Source organism: Coptis chinensis, chromosome 2, assembly GCF_015680905.1.
Source record: "Coptis chinensis isolate HL-2020 chromosome 2, ASM1568090v1, whole genome shotgun sequence".
NCBI lineage: Eukaryota > Viridiplantae > Streptophyta > Magnoliopsida > Ranunculales > Ranunculaceae > Coptis > Coptis chinensis.
In genome coordinates, this window is record NC_141457.1 from 108,306,263 (window position 1) to 108,327,051 (window position 20,789).

The 20,789-nt window shown below is 34.4% G+C and overlaps 1 protein-coding gene and 2 pseudogenes across 2 annotated transcripts; all 3 read right to left on the bottom strand.

The window, feature by feature from the left end:
* Positions 1-4,504: 4,504 nt before the first annotated feature.
* Positions 4,505-5,407, bottom strand: LOC147520315 (uncharacterized; annotated as a pseudogene).
* Positions 5,408-6,473: 1,066 nt separating this feature from the next.
* LOC147520316 (uncharacterized) lies at positions 6,474-14,422 on the bottom strand. The gene is given in 4 exon segments (XM_086594268.1): positions 6,474-7,453; positions 12,807-13,099; positions 13,334-14,033; positions 14,036-14,422. Coding segments are annotated over 4 exon segments (2,034 nt in total). The 5' UTR covers positions 14,097-14,422.
* Positions 14,423-14,917: 495 nt separating this feature from the next.
* Positions 14,918-17,382, bottom strand: LOC147520317 (pentatricopeptide repeat-containing protein At5g15010, mitochondrial-like; annotated as a pseudogene). Its single transcript, XR_015214401.1, has 2 exons — positions 16,460-17,382; positions 14,918-15,483 (listed from the first exon to the last, which is right to left on the bottom strand). The product of XR_015214401.1 is annotated as a pentatricopeptide repeat-containing protein At5g15010, mitochondrial-like (transcript).
* Between the last annotated feature and the right edge of the window lie 3,407 nt (positions 17,383-20,789).

Consider the following 20,789-nt stretch of genomic DNA (forward strand, 5'->3'; position numbering starts at 1 on the left):
ATGTTAGTTTGATGTATTTGTATCAAAGTTTTGATTTTCCGTTAATTATTCTTTGAGGTTAGTTTAATGCAGTTGTATCCATATTCTAATTTTCTATATATTACTTTTTAAGATTAGTTTAATACTTGCATTTGCATCCAGTTTCCGATTTTCTGTTAAATATTATTTGAGGTTATAGTTTGATGCATTTGCATCCAGTTTTCGGTTCCCCATTAATTGTTTTTTTACGTTAGTTTCATTCAGTATTATATATTTTTTAAAATATTTGTCATTATTGCTTTGCCGTTATTTTTTTTTTTAAATTTTCTATTATATATTTTGTGATGTTATTTTTTGTATAATTGTTTTTAAGTATGTTTTGAGGCCGTGTTAAGGATATATTCAAAATAAATCGGTGCTTTATTAAAATTGTATGATTTGTAATAGGAAATTAGTTTCTACAAATCACATATTTTTAGCAATTTTTTTATATGATCAAATATATAAGAATTGGAACACTAAAAATGTTTGATTCGTAACCTTTTATAAATCACCTATTTTTTTAGCAATTTTGTTTATCTTATCAAATATATAAGAAGTGGAAATACACTCCAACTCTTCAAATATAAGAATTAGAAATACACTAAAACTCTCCAAAGAGGTTCTATGTACGTGAAATTGTAGGCTATTAGAAAAGATTATCTTTCATATTAGAGTTTCACATAAGAGAGAAAAAAAAACTAACTCTCATATTAGAGTGCCACATAGGAGAGAGAAAATCTTCTATTAGAGGTCTCTGCTTTAGTATATAGATAGTAGATGCCTGGAAGTTTGGTTGATAGAAAACAGTGCGTCAAAAATCAATTTTTGCGCACTGTGTTCAAGTCCAGTTTTAAAATAGTTAGGTTGAGAGTTAGTATTTTTATAAAACATAAAAGAGTAAGATCTGGAAGTCTTCTTTCTATTCCAATTGGCCTCATCGTATTCGAAGTACCGTGGAATTAATTATGACGTTTGGAAGTTTGACTGGCAGAAAACAGTGCGTCAGAAATCAGTTTCTTCGCACTGTGTTCGAGCCTAGTTTTGGCACATTTAGAATGAGATTGGATATTTTTGTAAAACATAAGAAAGTAATTTATGTGTGTCATATTTTCAACACAAAAAGCCTCGATGCATTTGGATACCTTTGGAAAGAGTTGTGCCATTCGGAAGATAGTCCGTCAGAAATCTAGTTTGCTGAATATTAGGATTTTTACCGTTTTCGACCTAAGTTTTCTTCTAGATGGGCTGAGGTTGGGACTTCGAGTTCTACATGAAAAAGCATATCTACAATACCTTAGTTTATAAATAATTAAGTTACATGTCATTTGGATGAATGTAGGAAAAACTATAGCATTGACTATGTGGCTGATAAGGTTCAATCAGGAATAACGTATTAGTTAAATGTCTTGTGAATACATTTTAAACAACCACAATCACGTACAACATTAAGTACTAACATTGTACACATATAGTTATCACAATAACTAATAACTAATATATAATATATAATATAGTATAGTGTAGTGGCTGCACTTTTGCTCAAAGCTGCCTACGTATCCAAATCTTTCAAGATTGGAATCAAGCCTTCGTAGTTCTTATCAGCCACATAGTCAATGCTATAGTTTTTCCTACATTCATCCAAATGATATGTAACTTAATTATTTATAAACTAAGGTATGTAGATATACTTTTTCATGTAGAACTCAAAGTCCCAACCTCAGCCCATCTAGAAGAAAACTTAGGTCGAAAACGGTAAAAATTCTAATATTCAGCAAACTAGATTTCTAACGGACTATCTTCCGAATGACACAACTCTTTCCACAGGTATCCAAACGCATCGAGGCTTTTTGTGTTGAAAATTTGACACACAGAACTTACTTTCTTATGTTTTACAAAAATACCCAATCTCATTCTAAATGTGCTAAAACTATGCTCGAACACAATGCGAAGAAACTGATTTCTGACACACTGTTTTCTACCAGTCAAACTTCCAAACGTCATAATTAATTCCACAGGACTTCAAATGCGATGAGGCAAATTGGAATAGAAAGCAGACTTCCAGATCTTACTCTTTTATGTTTTATAAAAATACTAACTCTCAACCTAATTATTTTAAAACTGGACTTGAACACAGTGCGCAGAAACTGATTTCTGATGCACTGTTTTCTGTCAACCAAACTTCCAGGCATTATATCTACCACCACAAACCTCGGAATATGACGAGGCCAATTGAGTTAGAAAGAAGACTTATAAAACTCACCTTTTAATGTTTTACAAAAACTCTAACTCTCCTCCCTAGCTTTATGCAATTTGTGATCAAACCCTATGCAGAAAACTATTTTCTGACGAATAGAATTTCTGACGCATAGAATTTTCAAGGTCATATATTTTCCGGCACTCATCCAAATTAAGTGAGGCTCACTGCGTCGGATAAACGACTCTCTAAGGTTTCATTAGGTTTTGGTTTCCCACAAATCTACAAAATATAGTGTCCTATACACTTCCTACAATGCAACATATTCATAATATGTGCACAAACAGTTATCATATATTGAAGTCAGTTTTCATAATCTTAAACATGAGTATGAACTCAAGTCAAAGTATGAGGTTGTACCTCTGTAAGTCTAGACTCTAATGGTTTTGGAATCAACACAAAAGAGTAAATATTTTATTTTATATGATTGTATTACTGCAGACTGCTTTCGCTTTCAGTTTCCAGCATCGACTTCAACTTATATTTCAGTATGCAAAACGACTAGATATGAAATTTTACAAAACACGAAAGTTGTAGATATGCGTGTCTACAGTAGATAGGCATTGGATTCATATCAAAAAGATCAAAAACGATTTTCTATGCTTAAATTACTAAGAATAGTTCTGAAATTCTGAAAATCAAAACCTTATAACATGAATCCAATGACTTCACATCATTCAAAACAGTTGCAGGCATATATAATACTACCAATCAATCAATAAACACATGGTTTACTCACTACCATATACAAGTACTCTGAACACAACAACACCTATATATCAAAGCTAAATTTTTTGTGCCAGTAACTCAATATATCGAAAGTCTCTGATTAAACAAATAATTTCGATCTCAAAGTTCTATATTATTATAGAGAATTAAATACACAACTAATATAAACCATAGTAATAAATCAATTATATGAAAATAAGGTTTAGACTACTCACCCGAAATTGAATTTGCAAAAGAATACCCATATATGCTTCCTTTTCTCCAATTCATTTTCTTTTTATTCCCCTTCTTTTTATTTCTTTCAATCAAAAAATTCTTTTTAATGGAGGTTAGGGTTTTGTTTTTGAATAATGAGATTTTTACAGAGAAAATTCGCAGGTATTGTTTATTCAATGTTTTAAGTATGTTTAAATTAACTTATGGGCCTCAAATGGGTCTAAAAACACCTCAGGTCCATACCTATATCAATGGGTACATTTTAACAATGTTTTCAAGCCCAAAAATGATTCTAAATACCCACACAAGTTCTAACAAACAATTAAGTAAAAACCATTTTGAAAAATCAACAACAACCAAACAAATTCTAAAACAAGTTAGACTTCATAATATAATAATTATTTTCAATTCAAATAATGTAATCTATGTTGTTTAAAAATTGGGATTGTTATAATCCTCCTAAAATTTCGTAAGGAGCTCTCATCCTCCAGAGAAACCCTATTTATATTGGCTAAATCTATGGTGCGCAGGTCGTATGGTATGCTATCAAATCTGGGCCACTCATACCAAGGGGTGCGTGTGTATTGCATGGCAAAAATACTAATCCAAAGGCCCACATTACCTGCGCACCATACATCTCGCGCACTGAATACATGCTCATTTATATTTAGTAGAGGTTTTGTTGGTAACCAAACTTTTGGACTTTTAGGATTTCCTTTGGAGAAAGAATTAGAATTGAATGAGTACGGTCAAATCTGGCAATTCTAAAGGACTTGAATGACCAAATTAGCAAGATGGAAAATTACTAATCTAAACACGTCTAAACTACTTGATTGGCGAAACAGAATGTATCCCAAACTCTGAACTCAACCAGAAGATATAATCTTTCTGAAGTTCACAACTCTGAAGGACCATTGATGATTAGAGAAAAATACCCTGAACTATCCAGAGGTCGAATTCATGAAAATTCACGAATTTGGATATCCGAAAAAAATTGGTCTGGCATTTCCATAGACACAAACATCAAAAAATCTGTTGAGGGCTGTTATAGTGTTATTCTGTCAATTGTTAATCTCTGGGAAATAAATAAGTACGAAGAAAGAATTGAGAGGTAGTGGTTATAGTATAATTCGTAACTTCTGTACATGCTAAACCGAGGACTTTTCATTATCAACAAATATGTGTCCATTGGGAATCTTTAAAATGCAGACGCCAATCAAAACGTTGATGAGTATACAAATGTGTGACAGATTCTCATTTGAGCAACTGAATATGGAAGAATATCTAATGGGTGAAGACATTGAGGATAGCGACTCGGATGTGGATTAATTGCTTAAAGAGGCCCTCTAGTCCAGTCTCAAGATCTTTAACCCTGGTTTCCAATGCTTCCAGTCCTTTCTGTGCATTTTGAATAGAGTCTGTGTCGCCACTTTTGCTTGTAATGTGCTTGGGAGAGGGAGCGTAAGGCCGCATCCTAGGCACACTCTAGTTCACCAATATCCTTATGTGTACCCTCACATGCTACTTGCCCATTGTGGATTAACTTGGAAATCAAAGACCATTTTGTGGATTTTGGCTTTGGGGAGGATATCAAAGACAAGCGGGACTTGAAGAAGGAAATTGAGAGTTCCATTGCTTCTCTTAGCACTCTAATCACCAGCTCTAGATGGTGATCTTGAATATTTAACACTGGTACACTTAGGTTACTCGTTCTCTTAAGGCCTAGAAGGCTCTTATTGATCGATGTTCTTGTTTAGCTTTTTGTAAAGCATACATAAGAATTTAGTTTTTCTTCCTTGACCATCTTACCACCTCTTCTACGAAGAGAGGTTTTAAGGTCTTCTGCTTAATCTTTCATCTGCGACCAGAAATCCTTTGTGGTGCTACACACATCCAATTGTCTTACGGACTCATTGAGCACATCTTCTATCCATTTTTCACAGAAATGGCCTGAGATACTTCGCTGGGTAAGTGGCAATTGAAGAAGATCCCCTACACAATTGTACAACACTAGAAGACCACTCAAACGCCGCATCCATTGTTTCTGCATTTATTGTTGCGGGTAACTCTGAAGTTTTTAGCTTGTTCAAAACTTCTTCAATCTCGAGTGTTGGTGTGGGATCTGGTGGGCATACTAATGGAGCGAACATGGCAATGAGTTTCAGGGAATAGAGAAGAGAGAGCCATTTTTTTACAAAAGCTAGGAGAAAGGATTGGAGGTAAGTGTTCTAAAAACTGTTTGATCGTTGTACTTACATAGCACATAGCACTACGTGAAAAAAAAGAGAGATTAGATGAGACAGGAAGAAATTTTTCTGCATATTAAATTGACTAGAATTGCTGTCAACATGGTTCTGACTTATTGTCTTCTGATCTTGTCACACTATCTGCTAGCACACCCGTTCCATTGTTTCTTACTTTCTTTTAAATTTCAATGATTGTGATTCTGCATCGTTATTTAATGTAGTTAAGATACCATGGATGGGGGTTTCTGCCTTATTGTCTCCCCAACACACCACCGCCCCTGCCACCTTCCATTCTTATGTGATTTGATGGGAATTGTGTTCTCTTGCAAAATTTAAATGAGAACGTGGCCTTCCAAGTCATCTCAATCATATTTCCGTGCAATATTGACCTCCAAAACTGCAAAAATGAGTATTTATATCGAACTATATCTTATAATACCGAGCAATTGAAACGAGTTAATCGTCATTTAATTAATCCCCTGAGGTTCATGTGGGTGCGCTCACTTGTTGATCCACGGTACTCGATTGAGAAAAAAAAAATCTCTACCAGCATAAGCAACCATGAGCTTCATGTGGGTGGCTATAAGTGATGCATGTATGCTATGTGTCTAGAAACATTAAACTTAGACATGTTCTCTTGTGTATCTTCACTCTCTACGACTCTACCAGCATATGCAATGCGAGAAACAAAAAAAAAAGACCCAAAAAAAACTACAGATAATCATATTCTAGTTGTCTTGAAATAACCTACTTATTCTGCACCAAGCCACCAAGTGCGTCAGACCACCTAAGCGACTTAGCGCCACAGTTCAAATACGGGCATATTACCATCATATGAAGATAATAACTCTGGTAATTTACGAATTCAGAATTTTAATTCTCAACACTGTGTTATACATTCAGTTCATGTACATTTACGGATTTTGGTGAGTTATATCCAATTAGCAGATCCTATAAAATGTGGATGCCAAGGATTTGTCCAAGAGGTGGAATGGTTGATGAGATGACTAGTGATTGAGGCCGTTAAGCAGTGAGACTCTTGTTTGGATTAGGCGCCGGTACAAGCACTCCAATCCATCCTCAAGTCCTTCAATGCTTAGTTCCAAGGTCTTTAATCGTTTCTGTGCTATTTGCACCTTCTCCACCTCTGCGGCTGAGCTTGAGTTCTGTCCACAGAGTGCATGGACTCCAATATCGACACTCTCCACCTCATTTACATTTTCCTGCTCTCTCCGAGATACTACTGGTTTTTTCTTCATCACCTTTGACACCAATGACCAACCAACCAGCTTCCTCTTTGGCTCTGTGACAGACAAAAATGAAAGGAGGTTCTGAAAGATGGAGATTGTGACAGTGCTTACTTCCCTTAGAACTCTAACCACTATTGCTAGGTGGTGGTTTTGCTCCAAGATACTAGATCCATTATTTTCATTCAGCTTCTTCAGTACTGCAAGGCCTTTGGTGATGTCCTTCTTCATTTTTTTCCTCAAGCATATATACGCACTGCTCTGTTTTTCCATGCTCGACTCTTCACCCCTTTTTCTACGCAGAGCTGACTGAAGATCTTGTATTCCTCCCTTCATTGTCAGCAACATGTCCCTTGCTGTGCCACATACGTCTAATAGGCTGACTGACTCGTCCAAGGCTTCTTCCACCGACTTCTCATGTTGATGATGGACAAGTACTTGCTGGGTGAGTGGCAAGTGGATAAAATCCTCGACGCACTTGTACAACTCCGCAAGGCCAACCAAGGCCATTTGAATTGTGTTGGCAATCGAAGCTGAAATAGCTGTTGTTGATGATATCTCCCAAGTCTTGGTTCTGTTCAAGTACTCTTCTATTTTTAGTGCAATGGGATGTGATCTAGTGGGCAAGCTAACTGACCGAACACAGTAACGGTTATTGGGCACTGCCAAAGAGCCAGCCATGTTTTCTTCGTTTGCAAAGGAAGGTTCAAAATTGCAAGACAGAAGTTGAAGCTTGAAGTCTGTAAATTTCTCTCAGTTCATTGATACTTATAACAGGACCAATTCAGAAGATTAAGGTAGACAGAAAATCTTTTGTCTTATCATGTCTCTGTGATGTTGATATGGGTCTCCTTACCATTTCTAGGATCTTGTAACATATACTGCCAACAAGTTACAATTGTAGTCATTTTTTTAATTTCAGTAGATGGAGATGTTATGGTATCATTTCATTACCTTATCTTTCAACACTAAATAATGATGAAACAAGAGGAAGTCACTGCGTTGCCGCATTGTTATATTCCACCTTCCAACATTGCACCGCCACTACCATATCTCTCTCAACCAGAATTCTTGTTATGTTTTCTTGACACTAATGGTTGATGGTTTTATAAAGATATCAATCCTCAAACCAGTTTTTATTTCAATTCTTGTCTCAATTTAAAGAACCACCGTGAGGTATTAGCTAGTTTAAAAATTAATATAACACAGCATTTATCTAGGCTAGTGCTAGGGGTGACATACCTAGGGGCTAGGGCAGTAGGAGTGATTAGAGCTGCAGAATAACATATATATCTTCTTTATCTAGGCTAATCTATCAAAGTATTAAACAGTTTTTTTTTTTTGAAATGGTTATGGGGTTAAGGCAGACCCCCACCTGTGTTTATTGAACGTTGAACCTTACAAAGCCTCCCTAAGAGTTAGAACATTAGGGAAGGGTAGAGAAAAAGGGTGTTTTTCACAAAGCCTTACAAAATCAAAATGCAACACGCAACAAACTTGACAAAGATGAGATTTTTGGTATAAAAACTCACTAAAACTAGACATATCACAATGGGTCCTCGATTGTAATCTTACTTTCGGAGAATGAAGTGATAGTGGTTGGTTCTCTTTTGCATTATTAATTTACTATCTCAATTGTTAATCTCTTACTTTTGGTCATTAATTGCTTCACTATCTTTGGATGATCCTTCCAAAATAAAATGATGATGAGATTACTCACTAGCTTTTCTCAATGAAGTGAGTGCTATCTCATTCTCTTACTTTTTGGTCATTAAACCCTAAGATGAGTCTAATAACAACACACAAGAAACCCTAAAGCACAGTCCCTAGAGTGTCATCCCAAAACTCTTTAGTGTAGTCCTCAAGATTCCTCATCTTTTTGTTTTTAACTATTGACTTTACCTTTTTCATCATTGCAAGAGTGGGCTCTATTTCTCCCGAAGAACGCTCTTGTATTCTTTTGCTTCTTTTTGGATTCGCAACACTCCATTCGTTTTGATCCTTAGACTGGGTTGTATACCCTGATGTACATTCACTGGTGCTGACAGCAGCAAGGGAATGTGTTGACTGGTGTGCTGGAGAAGTCAAGGAGACATGTGAAGTTGGATGCTTTATGTCTCCTCCGATTTGTAACATAAACAATAGACACCATTATTAATCATGCCGAATTGCCAAAATTTATGACAAGCCAATTAACCGCAAAGAAATTGCTGCAATGTAGGCATGTGACTAACAGTTTGGCAAACAGGCCCCTGCCAGTTTAAGCCGTAAAATTTTGGTTAAGAAGTCCTTATAGGATCTAAAGACTCATTTTTCCCAAGTAGAATTAAATTATGATCTATACGTCACAAGAGGACACACTATTCAGAATTTGCTTCGTGTATTGCCATCCTGAGTCATCTCCCCAGTTCCTAAGCAACTGCATAAGATACCTATTAGAATCCCTCAAAATGAGAGTATGACTTGGCTGATATTTCTTTAGGAGGTCGGTAGCTAGCTCAGCTCCAGCAACCTCAACAGCCAGTGCATCTGTAGCCTTGAGTTTCCTGTAGGTGGGATGTTTTGAAGAATTCTGAACTGGTCATGGTTCGCAAAGTTGAAGTGACCACATGCCCCCAAACTATGAAACTTGCAAAAGGTGTAAATTTCTGAAGTGGGGGCCATTTCAACTCAGTGAATCATATTTTAGCATCAAAGTGAAAAATGCTTATAGAATAGATAGAAATTGATCTTGGTTACACCCGTACCGAAGAAAACAATTGCATACCCCAATAAACACCAATAACTAACATATTTATAGACATACCCAATAACCACCAAATTATTTGGGGTATGTTTAATATAAAAGAAAAAATAAATAAAATAAAAAATAAAATTGAAATCTCCTAATTGAAGACACGGGAGCTTATCAAATCTTTGATTTAAGACAAACTTTAATGTGGTAAGTGCATTCTTTCAAGGACGATAATTATTTAAATTTGATTAAGCACAAATTTGATTAAAGTGTAATTAAAGAGAGATCACATGCATATGAATATATGATAACCTAGTTGAAATCATAATAAACAATTTAATCCAATTTCATTTTATTTTCTATTTTTTTTAATCAATTAATTTAGATAAGTATGTTAATGGATTTATAATTTTAAACCTATAATTTGAGCTGTAAAAAAAAATTAGAAATCGCATGTTAAGCTTGACATATTTTGAGAGTCTAAAGGTTTGCAATCTAAAAAGTGTATCTTTTTTAAAATCCAAAATCATTAGTTTGTAGTATATTCCCATTGGAGTATGGCTATACTTTCATGTAAAAGAGAACCTCGTATATTTAAAGATCTGATTTATTGTGTGAATCGGATTAAATATAAAATCAAATAGTTGTTCTCATTCATCATACTTATGATTTTACTTTTTAAGAAATAAATAGAATAAAAAAAAAAGAATTGTAAAAGGAAGAGAGGAGAGTTTGATAGAAAAATCCAATAAAAGATTGGTACACTAAGCATAGCGAATGGTAAAACCACCATAAACTCACGAAAACATAAAATAAAGACAACAAGCAAGTATAAGTATGGAAATGCGATATTTGCAAGAAGAAAATCACAAGTGGTTTGAAAAACTATAAGACACATCCAAACCCACAATCCATGTGAGAATATAAATAAATAGTTTCAATAGATTGTGCCATGATTACAGTTGGGATTTAAATGGTCAATCTAGTTAGTGTTTGATGAAACATGCTGTAGATACCCAACAACCAATAATGGGAATGTCCCATTTTGTTTTTTTTTTTTTGTTTGTTTTTTGTTTTTTAGGAGGAGAGTTTTTGGTGAGATTTTTTTCTTGTTTATTTCCCTCTTACAATTCCATTATATGTTCTATTTAGTTCTTAAAAAGAAAAATCATAACTATGATGAAAGACAACAACCAACTTGATTTATATTTAATCCTTTTTGCACAATAAATTTTACAACATGGTTCTCTTTTACAAAAAAATATAGTAAATTCTAATAACCATATACCACAAATTAATAATCTTGAAATTTTAAAGAAAATAAACTTTTTAGATTACAAACCTTTTAGACCCTCAAAGAAGTCAGACTTAACATGCGATTTCTAATTTTTTTCAACAACTCGAATTTTAGGTTTGAAGTTTTATACTATTACCATGCTTCATCTAAATTAATTGGTTCACCAAAAAAAAAACTATATTAAATTGTTTATGATTTCAACTAGATTATCATATGTGATCTCTCATTAATTTTACTTTAATCACATTTGTGCTTAATCAAATTTAAATAGGCTATCGTCTATGAAAAAATGCACTCAACACTAAGATTTGTCTTACTTAATCAATTCTCGCTATTTTTTAAAAAATCAAAGATTTGATAAATTTTAGGTCTTCAATTAGAGCTTTCAATTTCGTTTGTTATTTATTTATTTATTTATTATAAGTCTATTAGACATCTCCCAAATAATTTGGTGGTTATTGGGATATGTATATAAACTAGAGGTCAAGGCTCCACTATCCATTTTCAATCTTAATTTCTCTTATTACACCATATGTACTAGCAAAAACAGGACGAACAACCCTCAGTACGTACCAATTCTTGAATTATAATTAGATTATGTTTACAAATAATGCCTCCAAGGAGAAAGACGTATCAAGCCTAACCATAATAAGCCCATAAGACAGGCTAAATACCGATTACAAAGGTTTCGAATACAAAATCTCCAACTCACTTTTTGTTGTCGTAATTAGTGTGCATCTTTTTATCAAGTAAAACAAAATATATAAGATAATCATAATGAAATAGTGGAGATTAGTTTCTTACCGCACAAAAGAACCCAGCAATCGTCCGACGTCAGAAAAAGATCGGCCTAGCCAAACCGTGTGAACCTATCAGAAAATGAGGTTTTAGTCTATCATCAACAAGTCTAAGACACAATAACAATAAACATAATCATTAAAAAGAAAGCATCACAAGAAACAAAAACAAAATAATCTATTACAACTTTAGAAAACATATTGATGAGTTATCATCCATTCACGCCAGTAACAAAGCCGGGCGGAGGGGGTTGAGCATACACCCTGGCTAACCCTGGAATCAAGAATTCTCACTGTTTGTTTTGATTGGTCAAACATAAGTCATAACTCAATTTATGTTCTAGAACTTTGGAACTTTTAACATAGCAACATGTGAACACCTTTCAGACTTTGACAACTGACAACATTTATTTCGTTGTGGTAGTGTTCAGACCCAAATGCCCAATGACTGTGTGCTCATAAAAAATCAAACACCTATAATATTATTAGTTGAGAATGCCCACATTGAAACACATCAACAGAGCTTTACCAAAAAAAAAACACATCAATAGAGGGTTTTACTCCATGTGGACACATTAGGCTTTTTTAGCAAAAAACAATCATTCGGCAAAAAAATAAGGAAATCTACACCCTATTTTCATATTTTCAACGAGTATGCGAACCGTGCTACGCATCGGTGTTTTTTCAAATCTTTAAACCTGTCGCTCTAACATCTTTCTGATAGTATGATTTTTTGAATTCTAGTTATAATCTAAAAAATAATATAAAAACATTAGGAGGGGTTGAATATAATTTGAGTGACGTGAATGAGGTTTTCTAAATTATTTTAAATAATATGAAGCTAATTCTAATTTCAATAAAGTGAGAGAGTTTTTGGTAAATTGTTTAAAAAGGAGGGAGCTGATTAGAATAATTAAAGGAGGTGGTTCTAAAATTATAAAATAGAGAGATTACAAATACACAGTTCGGTTGAGAAATTTTTCTCCTAAAATCCGGCTATCATATAGTGTAGAGATAGTTGTTTATTCAGAATACCAACAACAGAAAGACGTATGACTTAGTTACGGACCAACTTATTATCTTTCTAACAATTTACTTGTACATACGGACATCAGTAGCATATGTCTGTATAGAATTATTGTTCTAATTCCTTGTCTGAATCTTTAATTAAGAACTAAACAATATATAATAACCAGGTAAGCAATGCTTATACCCACTAAGCAGCATTCAGCATGTTCAGCATAAACACCGGGGACTCAGCTCACTGGACAGATTTTGATGATGACTCAGAGATTGTTGGCGGGGGAAAAACAAGTAAACAACTACAAGGCCTCCAAATCTCCAATACTCAGTTTTAAGAGAGCCTTGCTTTGATAAGGCCCGCTCGGTCCACTGCGTTACAGGTGCAGACGCGCAGTTATGTTCATTCTCTGGCCCCGTGGGCTTGTAAGGGCGTAGAAGCATGGACCCATTGTTAGATACATTGCCCTGGAGGTGGTGCTGTTTCTTATCAGTCGAAAAAAACGAAAAACCAAAAGAAAACCTGAAGTTGATCACGCTACATGGTTTTATTGGACTCAAATTTTTTCATTATCCACTTTCGTAAAGCAAGCATTTACGGAAGAGCAAAATTACTGAATAGCAACTTTTTGTAATATACTTGAGTAATAACAAAAGAATGGAAAGAATTTCAATTTCAACAAATTAACGGTGCGTTATACGTGCTACTATTTTCTGACGGTACGTACATGTTTCAAGGTGCATATCCTCAAACCAGTGCAAAATTTCCTACTAGTTATTGAATATATTGAGAAGAGAGACTCTAGTTTGGATCAAACGCCTGAACATACACTCTACTTCAACTTCAAGGCCCTCAACGGCAACCACCAATGCCTCGACACGCTTGTTTGCGATTTGCATACCAAATCCCTCTGATTTTGCACTTGTATTGTGCTCATTGAGAGCTGAAAGAGTTGCACCCACTCCTTCCAACTCAGTATTAGAATTCTCTTCAGAAACATTGGCAACTCGCTTACCGCCTATGCAATTCAAAATCAAGGAGTGCCTTTTCGATCTTCGTTTTGACTTTGAAATAGACAAGAATAACAAGATAGATTCCACAGTGGAGATTGTAGTAGCCCTTGCTTGTCTTAGCACATTTACAACTACCATAAGGTTGCGATCAATATATGAAACGGATGAAGGACCACATTTGTTCTCCATTCCCATCAATGCTTCTAAACAGTTGAACATCTCTTTCATAATTTTCTTTACTGTGAAATGGTAAGCACTAGTTGTCTTAGTTGCACCTGACTCTCCCACGCTTCTTCTTCGAATAGCAGATTGAACGTCTTGTAGGTGTTCTCTCACTAGCAACAAAACGTCCCTAGTGATTCCACACAAGTCCAGCATTCTCAGAGAGCCTTCAGAGACCTCTTCAATCCATTTCTCATGTTTATGGTGAATAAGAGCTTGTTGGGTGACTGGACATCAAGATCATTAGCACACTCATGCAAGTTTTCCAGAACATCAAAATTGAAGCTCAACATTTCCATAGAAGACTGCTATGTAGATTGTAAATGTAGCAAAAACAATATGAAGGCACAATAACAGCAATTGTGACAATCTCGCAATCACTGTCTGATGTACTACGATGTGGTCGTGGAACAAACAGGACAAGGATTACTTAGCATCACAATCAAGCCAGACATCTCTTCTTTTATAAGAACTATTAAGACTATAATCCACAGTTAGATCTGTGATCTAAGGAAAGTACACTGAAGCCTCCTCCTATAATTAAGCTAAAAAACACTACATCAAGATGGACAAAAGGAGACACAAGGAATCAGAGAGGAAATAGAGCGGGGAGATTGATTATCTGTAGTCGTGATCTCGGGATTAGTCTATAGATTTATTTACACACGAGTGGGGTTTGACACCTTTGTCTTGTCTTTTTTGCTTAACTGTTTAGTCAGTACTTAATTGTTGTTTACTAAACATAATTTGTTATATAAACGTGAGATAACATCATGGAAGCAGCTAAATATAATGCAAGTAAAGCAGCTAAGGTGACACCAACTCAAGTGAATAAGAAACAGATCACTTACAACTTTACAAGTTGCAACTGTCTCCATTTTTGTCTTCTCCGTACAGAGAGCTTTTAAGTACATCTTGGAAAGTGGTTTCAAATAAGTCAATGTGAAAAGTTCCTTAACTAATTCAAATCTTTTTTTTTTCCACACTTTTTTTTTTTTTTTTTTTGGAATTAGTAGTGCACTAGAACTCAAGGAACAACATATAGCAGGGATCTGAAAGCCAAATACAAATCCCAGCTTTTAAATGATGCAATCTAGACTTCAAGAGTGTACCATTGAGAAATTCAAATTTGCCGCCTGGACACAAATATACAATTAATGAAGAAAAAACAGGTATATTTCTAACTCAGGAGAATAATAACACAGACTTAGTCTCAAATGTAAAAACATTTCAACAAATTTGTCAGAAAAGAATAAAAAAAACTTGCATTTTAAATATTCCTACCCGGTAGTTAAACAAGTGATTAACCAGCAATTCAAATTTGGAAGCACCGTAGGGCTCAAATGTGAATAACTCCACAAGCCTCAAGCGCAACACCTTAGAACACCAGTTATTTATGCTACTAATGGCAGAAACATGTGCGCCAGAGATCATATGCACATTGCAGCAGTTGATCCTGAATCACATTAATATTAGGACCAGGAGTGAGGCCAATTTCACTTAAGGACAAGCACTTCTTCAACTATTGCTTGTGCTCTCCAAGAGGAGTCAGAAGTTTGAGATTCTACAAAATGTCAGACTATCATTTTGCGTCTGTCTCCAAACTCTACTTCATTGCATCCTCGCTCTATCGATGCCCCATCTGAGTTCTGCAATGATTCCACTAATCTGTGCCTGTGGTGGTACCTGTAACAAAAAACCCTTGGTGAGAGCAGTACATAGCTAGCCGATAGAATTTACTATGGAAGTGGAAGGAACATAGCTGACACCAATGGAATATTGTTTGATGGAGGATTAGAGGAAACACTATTGAGCTTACAATCGGAGGGCTGGTGTCATGGTGCATCCAGAATTTATAATTCTTCATGCTATCTTACTTCAAATTTCCATACATCTGTTCTAACTACTATAAACAAGCATTCAGTGAAACCCCTTCACTCTTTCAGTTTTGATTGATGCCTCCTACTGATTAGCCAACCAAGTAAAGAATTAACACATCCTACAGTTGGCATATGCCCTTTCCAAAACAAGATGTTTTGTTTGTCTTGTACTCTAATTGGCATATGCCATGTTCTGAGATGTCCAAATGGGTTACTCATTCCAACAATACTTTTATGAATTTGCAGCAAGCTCTAAGGAGAAACCGGGTTCTCAGACCTAAATATCTAGTGTTTTATAGGGGTGAGGGTATAGGTTACAAACTTACAATATTACACAATGTCCAGCATATATGTTACAATATCCTCGAACACCATCAACAATGCTATATGTCTATGCTATTCTCTTGCTACTTTAGAAACATACTTCAGACTTTAAATTGTTGTATCTTCTAATTAGTATTTCAGGTTATCAATAATAGCAAAAAAATCAATATTTTCAAAAGTTTCTAACCAATTGAGTTGTTCAAAAACACTAACAACTACAATCTTCCCTAATCAAGTCAGATTTCAAATATGTGAAATATAGGTTGAATACCCTCGACAAAATCTCTGTGGCTACAAATATACTCCCATAGCGACAACATTACCAGAACAGGCTCATCCAATCATCCAATTGAACTAACTCAAAGAATATATGATATATTAAGTACACGTGTACCTCAGCTCAACCAGGGTTAAATCAATTAATTTAGATTATAATTAGAAAGACAGTATAAACGTACCAGTTAACCAGCCTGCCTTTGTTCCTTAAATTTTTTAGCCCACTTGAGTGTACTTTCTAACGCCGAGTAAGCAGCAACATCTGTAAGACTCTTACTCTCTAGTGCATAATCAAACACTTCATATGCCTCGGCAATTCTATCATCCCGACACAATCCTCTCACAAATGTTGCATAAGAAAACGCCCTCAAGCTGCATCCCTGCTGACTTCATAACTCCATACAATTGCAGGACGTCTTCCAGCAAGTTCGACTTACACAATCCATGAAGCAGCGTATTGTATGTACACGAGTTTGGGCTACAACCATTTTCCTCCATCCTACTCAGCAATGTCATAGCGCCCAAAGCATCCCCCTTTCTACACATTCCAAAGTGTCCCCCAAAAACTGCATCGCTTCATCCACACTCCCCACCTTCGACAATCCATATATCAACGCATTGTATGTAACAAGATCCGGTTCCACCCCTTCTTCCTCCATCTTCTTATAAACTCCAATTACCTCACTCCCACGATCCAACATGCAATACCCTTTCATAATTGTATTATAAAGAAAACAATCCGCAAGCACACTAAGTAACCTCGTCGCCTCACGAAAGTTGTTACCATTACAAACATTCTCAATCAATATCGTATACGTAACAAGATCAGGTTGTAAACTCAACTCCTCCTTCATAAACATAATTTAACGACCTCGTCTTACATAAATGCCTAACCATAAAACAAAGTGTTCGAACCGCGAGATCAACTGCCACATGGTCAGGTGGAACCTGATTTTCAACCATTAAATCTAGCGTTTTACGAATAAGGGAAACGTCGGAATGGTCCTGGGAATGATTGGGTAAGCAAAATATTGTAAGTAGAATGGTCAGGGGTAAAATTGGGAGTCATGTATATTGAAGAAAAGAAAAGGAGTCATGAATGTTGGATATTTGTGAAAAGGATTTGAGGGAATTGTAGTGACGTAAGTCTAGTGGGATTTGAGATGTTGAGATTATTTGATCGAATGGTTTCTTGGCGTTGGAGAGTGAGGGGGGAGTGGAATATGGGTTTGGGTTGAGGGGAGGGGGTGAGGGGTGGGTTTTTTTGGAGTTATGTGGTCTTTTGTTGTTTTTTGACTTTGGTTGTTGTTGAGGGTGATTGGTACTTTGGGTACTTTGGTGGTGGTGGTACTGGGTTTTGTAGGGTGGTTACTACCATTGATCTCATTGATGGTATCAGTTTTCCCATTTTGACTTCTTCTCTCTTTATGCAGGTCTGGTGTTAGGTTGTTTCAGGATTTAACACTTGAGTTTCCAAAGTTTTAGGGTGTGTTTGTTTAGTGGCAAACCTCTAGTGGGAAAATATTAGATTTGCCAGTATTTTCCCCAAGAGTTTTGCCATGAGATTTTTTTGTTCTTAAATTTCATTTTAGATTTGTTTGAAAAATTTCTAGATCATTCAAAATATAGAATTTGCCAATTTTGCAAATGTTTTATTTACATTGTTTTTTTCCAATGGCAAATAACTTTTCAACTTTTAGAATTTTTTTTTTTTTCAAACTCAATGAAAAACAAACAAACAAACAAACAAACTCCAAATTTGTCAACTTTCCAAATATGGCGGTTTTGATGAACAAGCACCTCCATTGGAGAAAAGAAACTCAAATCCAATATTCCAATTGCTCGAGAGCGTCATCACAAAACTAACACGATACCATCTGTTCAATTTCATACCAAAACCAACTTAATGTGTCAAGTAAATTGGTCAATTCAGAATCTAGTCCAACATAAGAATTTTAAAAACCAAATATCCCATTAAATTTAAGGCATGAACCTCAACTCGCATATGCCACAACAAACATGACACAAAACAATCTAATCAACTAACCAGGAATCATCGAGCTATAAAATCAAAATAAACTTTTGATACCACATTATAATCCCAACTTGTCATATTTTGTCTAGAGTATAACCAAGACCCGAGAAAAAACTAATTAATTCTAAAAACAGAGTATAACCACCTTGGTAAAGAATAAAGACATAACACCTTTGATTTTAAAAGAATAACTTTTTGATGAAAATATATGTATGTCAACACCGCAATTCCAATTGTGAAGACATTTAGCGAAGAAGTCAAATTGGGAGCTATTAAATTGGACTGTTAAAAGGTGTCGCACAGGCTTTTTAGCTTTCGGAGCTAAATTTGGCACCTAGTATCAAAAAATCAATTCAATCATGTTTTATGTTTTGAAATGTTAAATGATACGGACGGCATAGTTTCTATCATCCATTCATCCGTCCATTATTTTATAACTTAAGTTGAATTTTTTTTTTTGGATGGACAATCATGTTTCATTGACCATAGTTTAAATTTAACACAATTACAAACTATATCGATTCTGATATCTCCGAACTTATTATAGCAACTGATAGCGAAGGTCTTAATTTTGGCTGAGTTTTTTACTCCTAAATTTAAGACCCTTTTAGTAGTTACATTGGAATAACATTTTTGTGGTTGAGATGTTATATTTGCCTTTAGTACCCCATATAGCCCCTCATTGGACTTGCTCTTACTGTTTTCAAATGTGTAGAATCTCTACACTATATGATAGCCGGGTTGTGAGGAACTCATTCTCCACTATCGAGTAGGCAAATTGAAATCTCCCTATTTGGTCAATTTATAAACACCTCCCTCACAAAAATTAGAAACCCCCCATTTATTAATAATTTAGAAGAACCCCCCTAATGTAACTTAAATAATATAATTATTCTCCATTTTTCTCCTTAAATTTAGAACAAGCCCTCTTTTTTTAATAATTTAGAAAAAAAAAAAAAAACTCCCTAATGTCACTTAAATAACATAATTATCCCTTATATTAAATTAGATGTGTCTCCCCTATGTAATTACAATTAGAATCCAAAAAAATCATGCTTAATTATCGATCTCAATGATGGTTTCAAAACTTCAAGAAAAAAACTCTTTATGCGTAATTTTGCATACTTGTATTATATGATAGCCGAGCAAGTATTCCGGAATACCTTTCCCAATATATATACAATTTAAGATATCTTTATTTACTTAATTTAGAAACACCTATCTCACTAAATTTAGATTAAGCCCTACTTTTATTAATATAATTTGAACAATGTCTCTTTTTTATTAATAATTTAGAAACACCTCTCTAATGTCACTTAAATTAAATAATTACCCCCATTTTCCACATTAAAATTAAAACAAATCCTATATTATATTATAGCCGGGTCTTTAGGAGGCACACTTCTCAACCGAACAGTATATTTATAATCTCTCTATTTTAAGATTTTAGAACCACCTCCCTTACTTATTCTAATCAGCTCCCTTCCTTTTAAACAATTTATAAAAAACTCCCTCAGTTTATTGAAATTATAATTAGATTCATATTATTTAAAACAATTTAGAAAAACTCCTTCACGTCACTGAAATTATATTCAACCCCTCATAATGTTTTTATATTATTTTTTAGATTAGAACTAGAATTCAAAAAATCATACTATACGAGAGATGTTAGAGCGACAGGTATAAAGACTTGAAAAAACACCGATGCGTAACACGGTTCGCATACTTGTTGAGAAAACAAAGGTCCAATCGAGATTTAAACATGTATACGTATTATGTATACTAGCCTAGCTTGGTCATGTACTCATGTGGTTCCCACGTTGCTCTTCTTATACGGTGGATCTCTCTCACATGGTTCCCTCGTCTCTTTTGATTTGTATTTATTATTTGAATATTTAATTCTATCGTCTAAAACTTGTCAATCAATAAAAATATTAAAAACTGCAAAATAATAATCAATAAAATATTATTATAATAGCGGTAAGTTAGGTATCGATCTACATCTTTAAGTAAATATATAAATGATGAAGACGAGATTTCATAAACCAATAACTAACTTGGTAATTAATATTAAAACAATTGTTCAAATTTTCTAATTTCTTATATAAACTAAAAATAAAACTAACTTGTAAGAAAATAATGACTAACTAAAACAATTAATTTTCAAATATCAATTTATCAAAACCCTTGGTAGAAAGTTACCAACTCACCAACAATTCTTTTATTTTATTTGTATACCTCTTAGTAATTTATTCAAAACTTCACTAAATCTTAAATGCTAGTTTTAGAATTAGTGGAAAATATAACTTTAATAACATAATAAAACATCTCAATATTAAATTAAACCCTCTATTCTTTTTTACTCCAAATAAATGAGAAATTTTTAGGCATTCAATGTCAGAAGTACAAAAAATTCCAAAAATTCCTTAATAACTAATAATTAAAGTTGAGTCTAAAATATTTTTAACAAAAAGAAT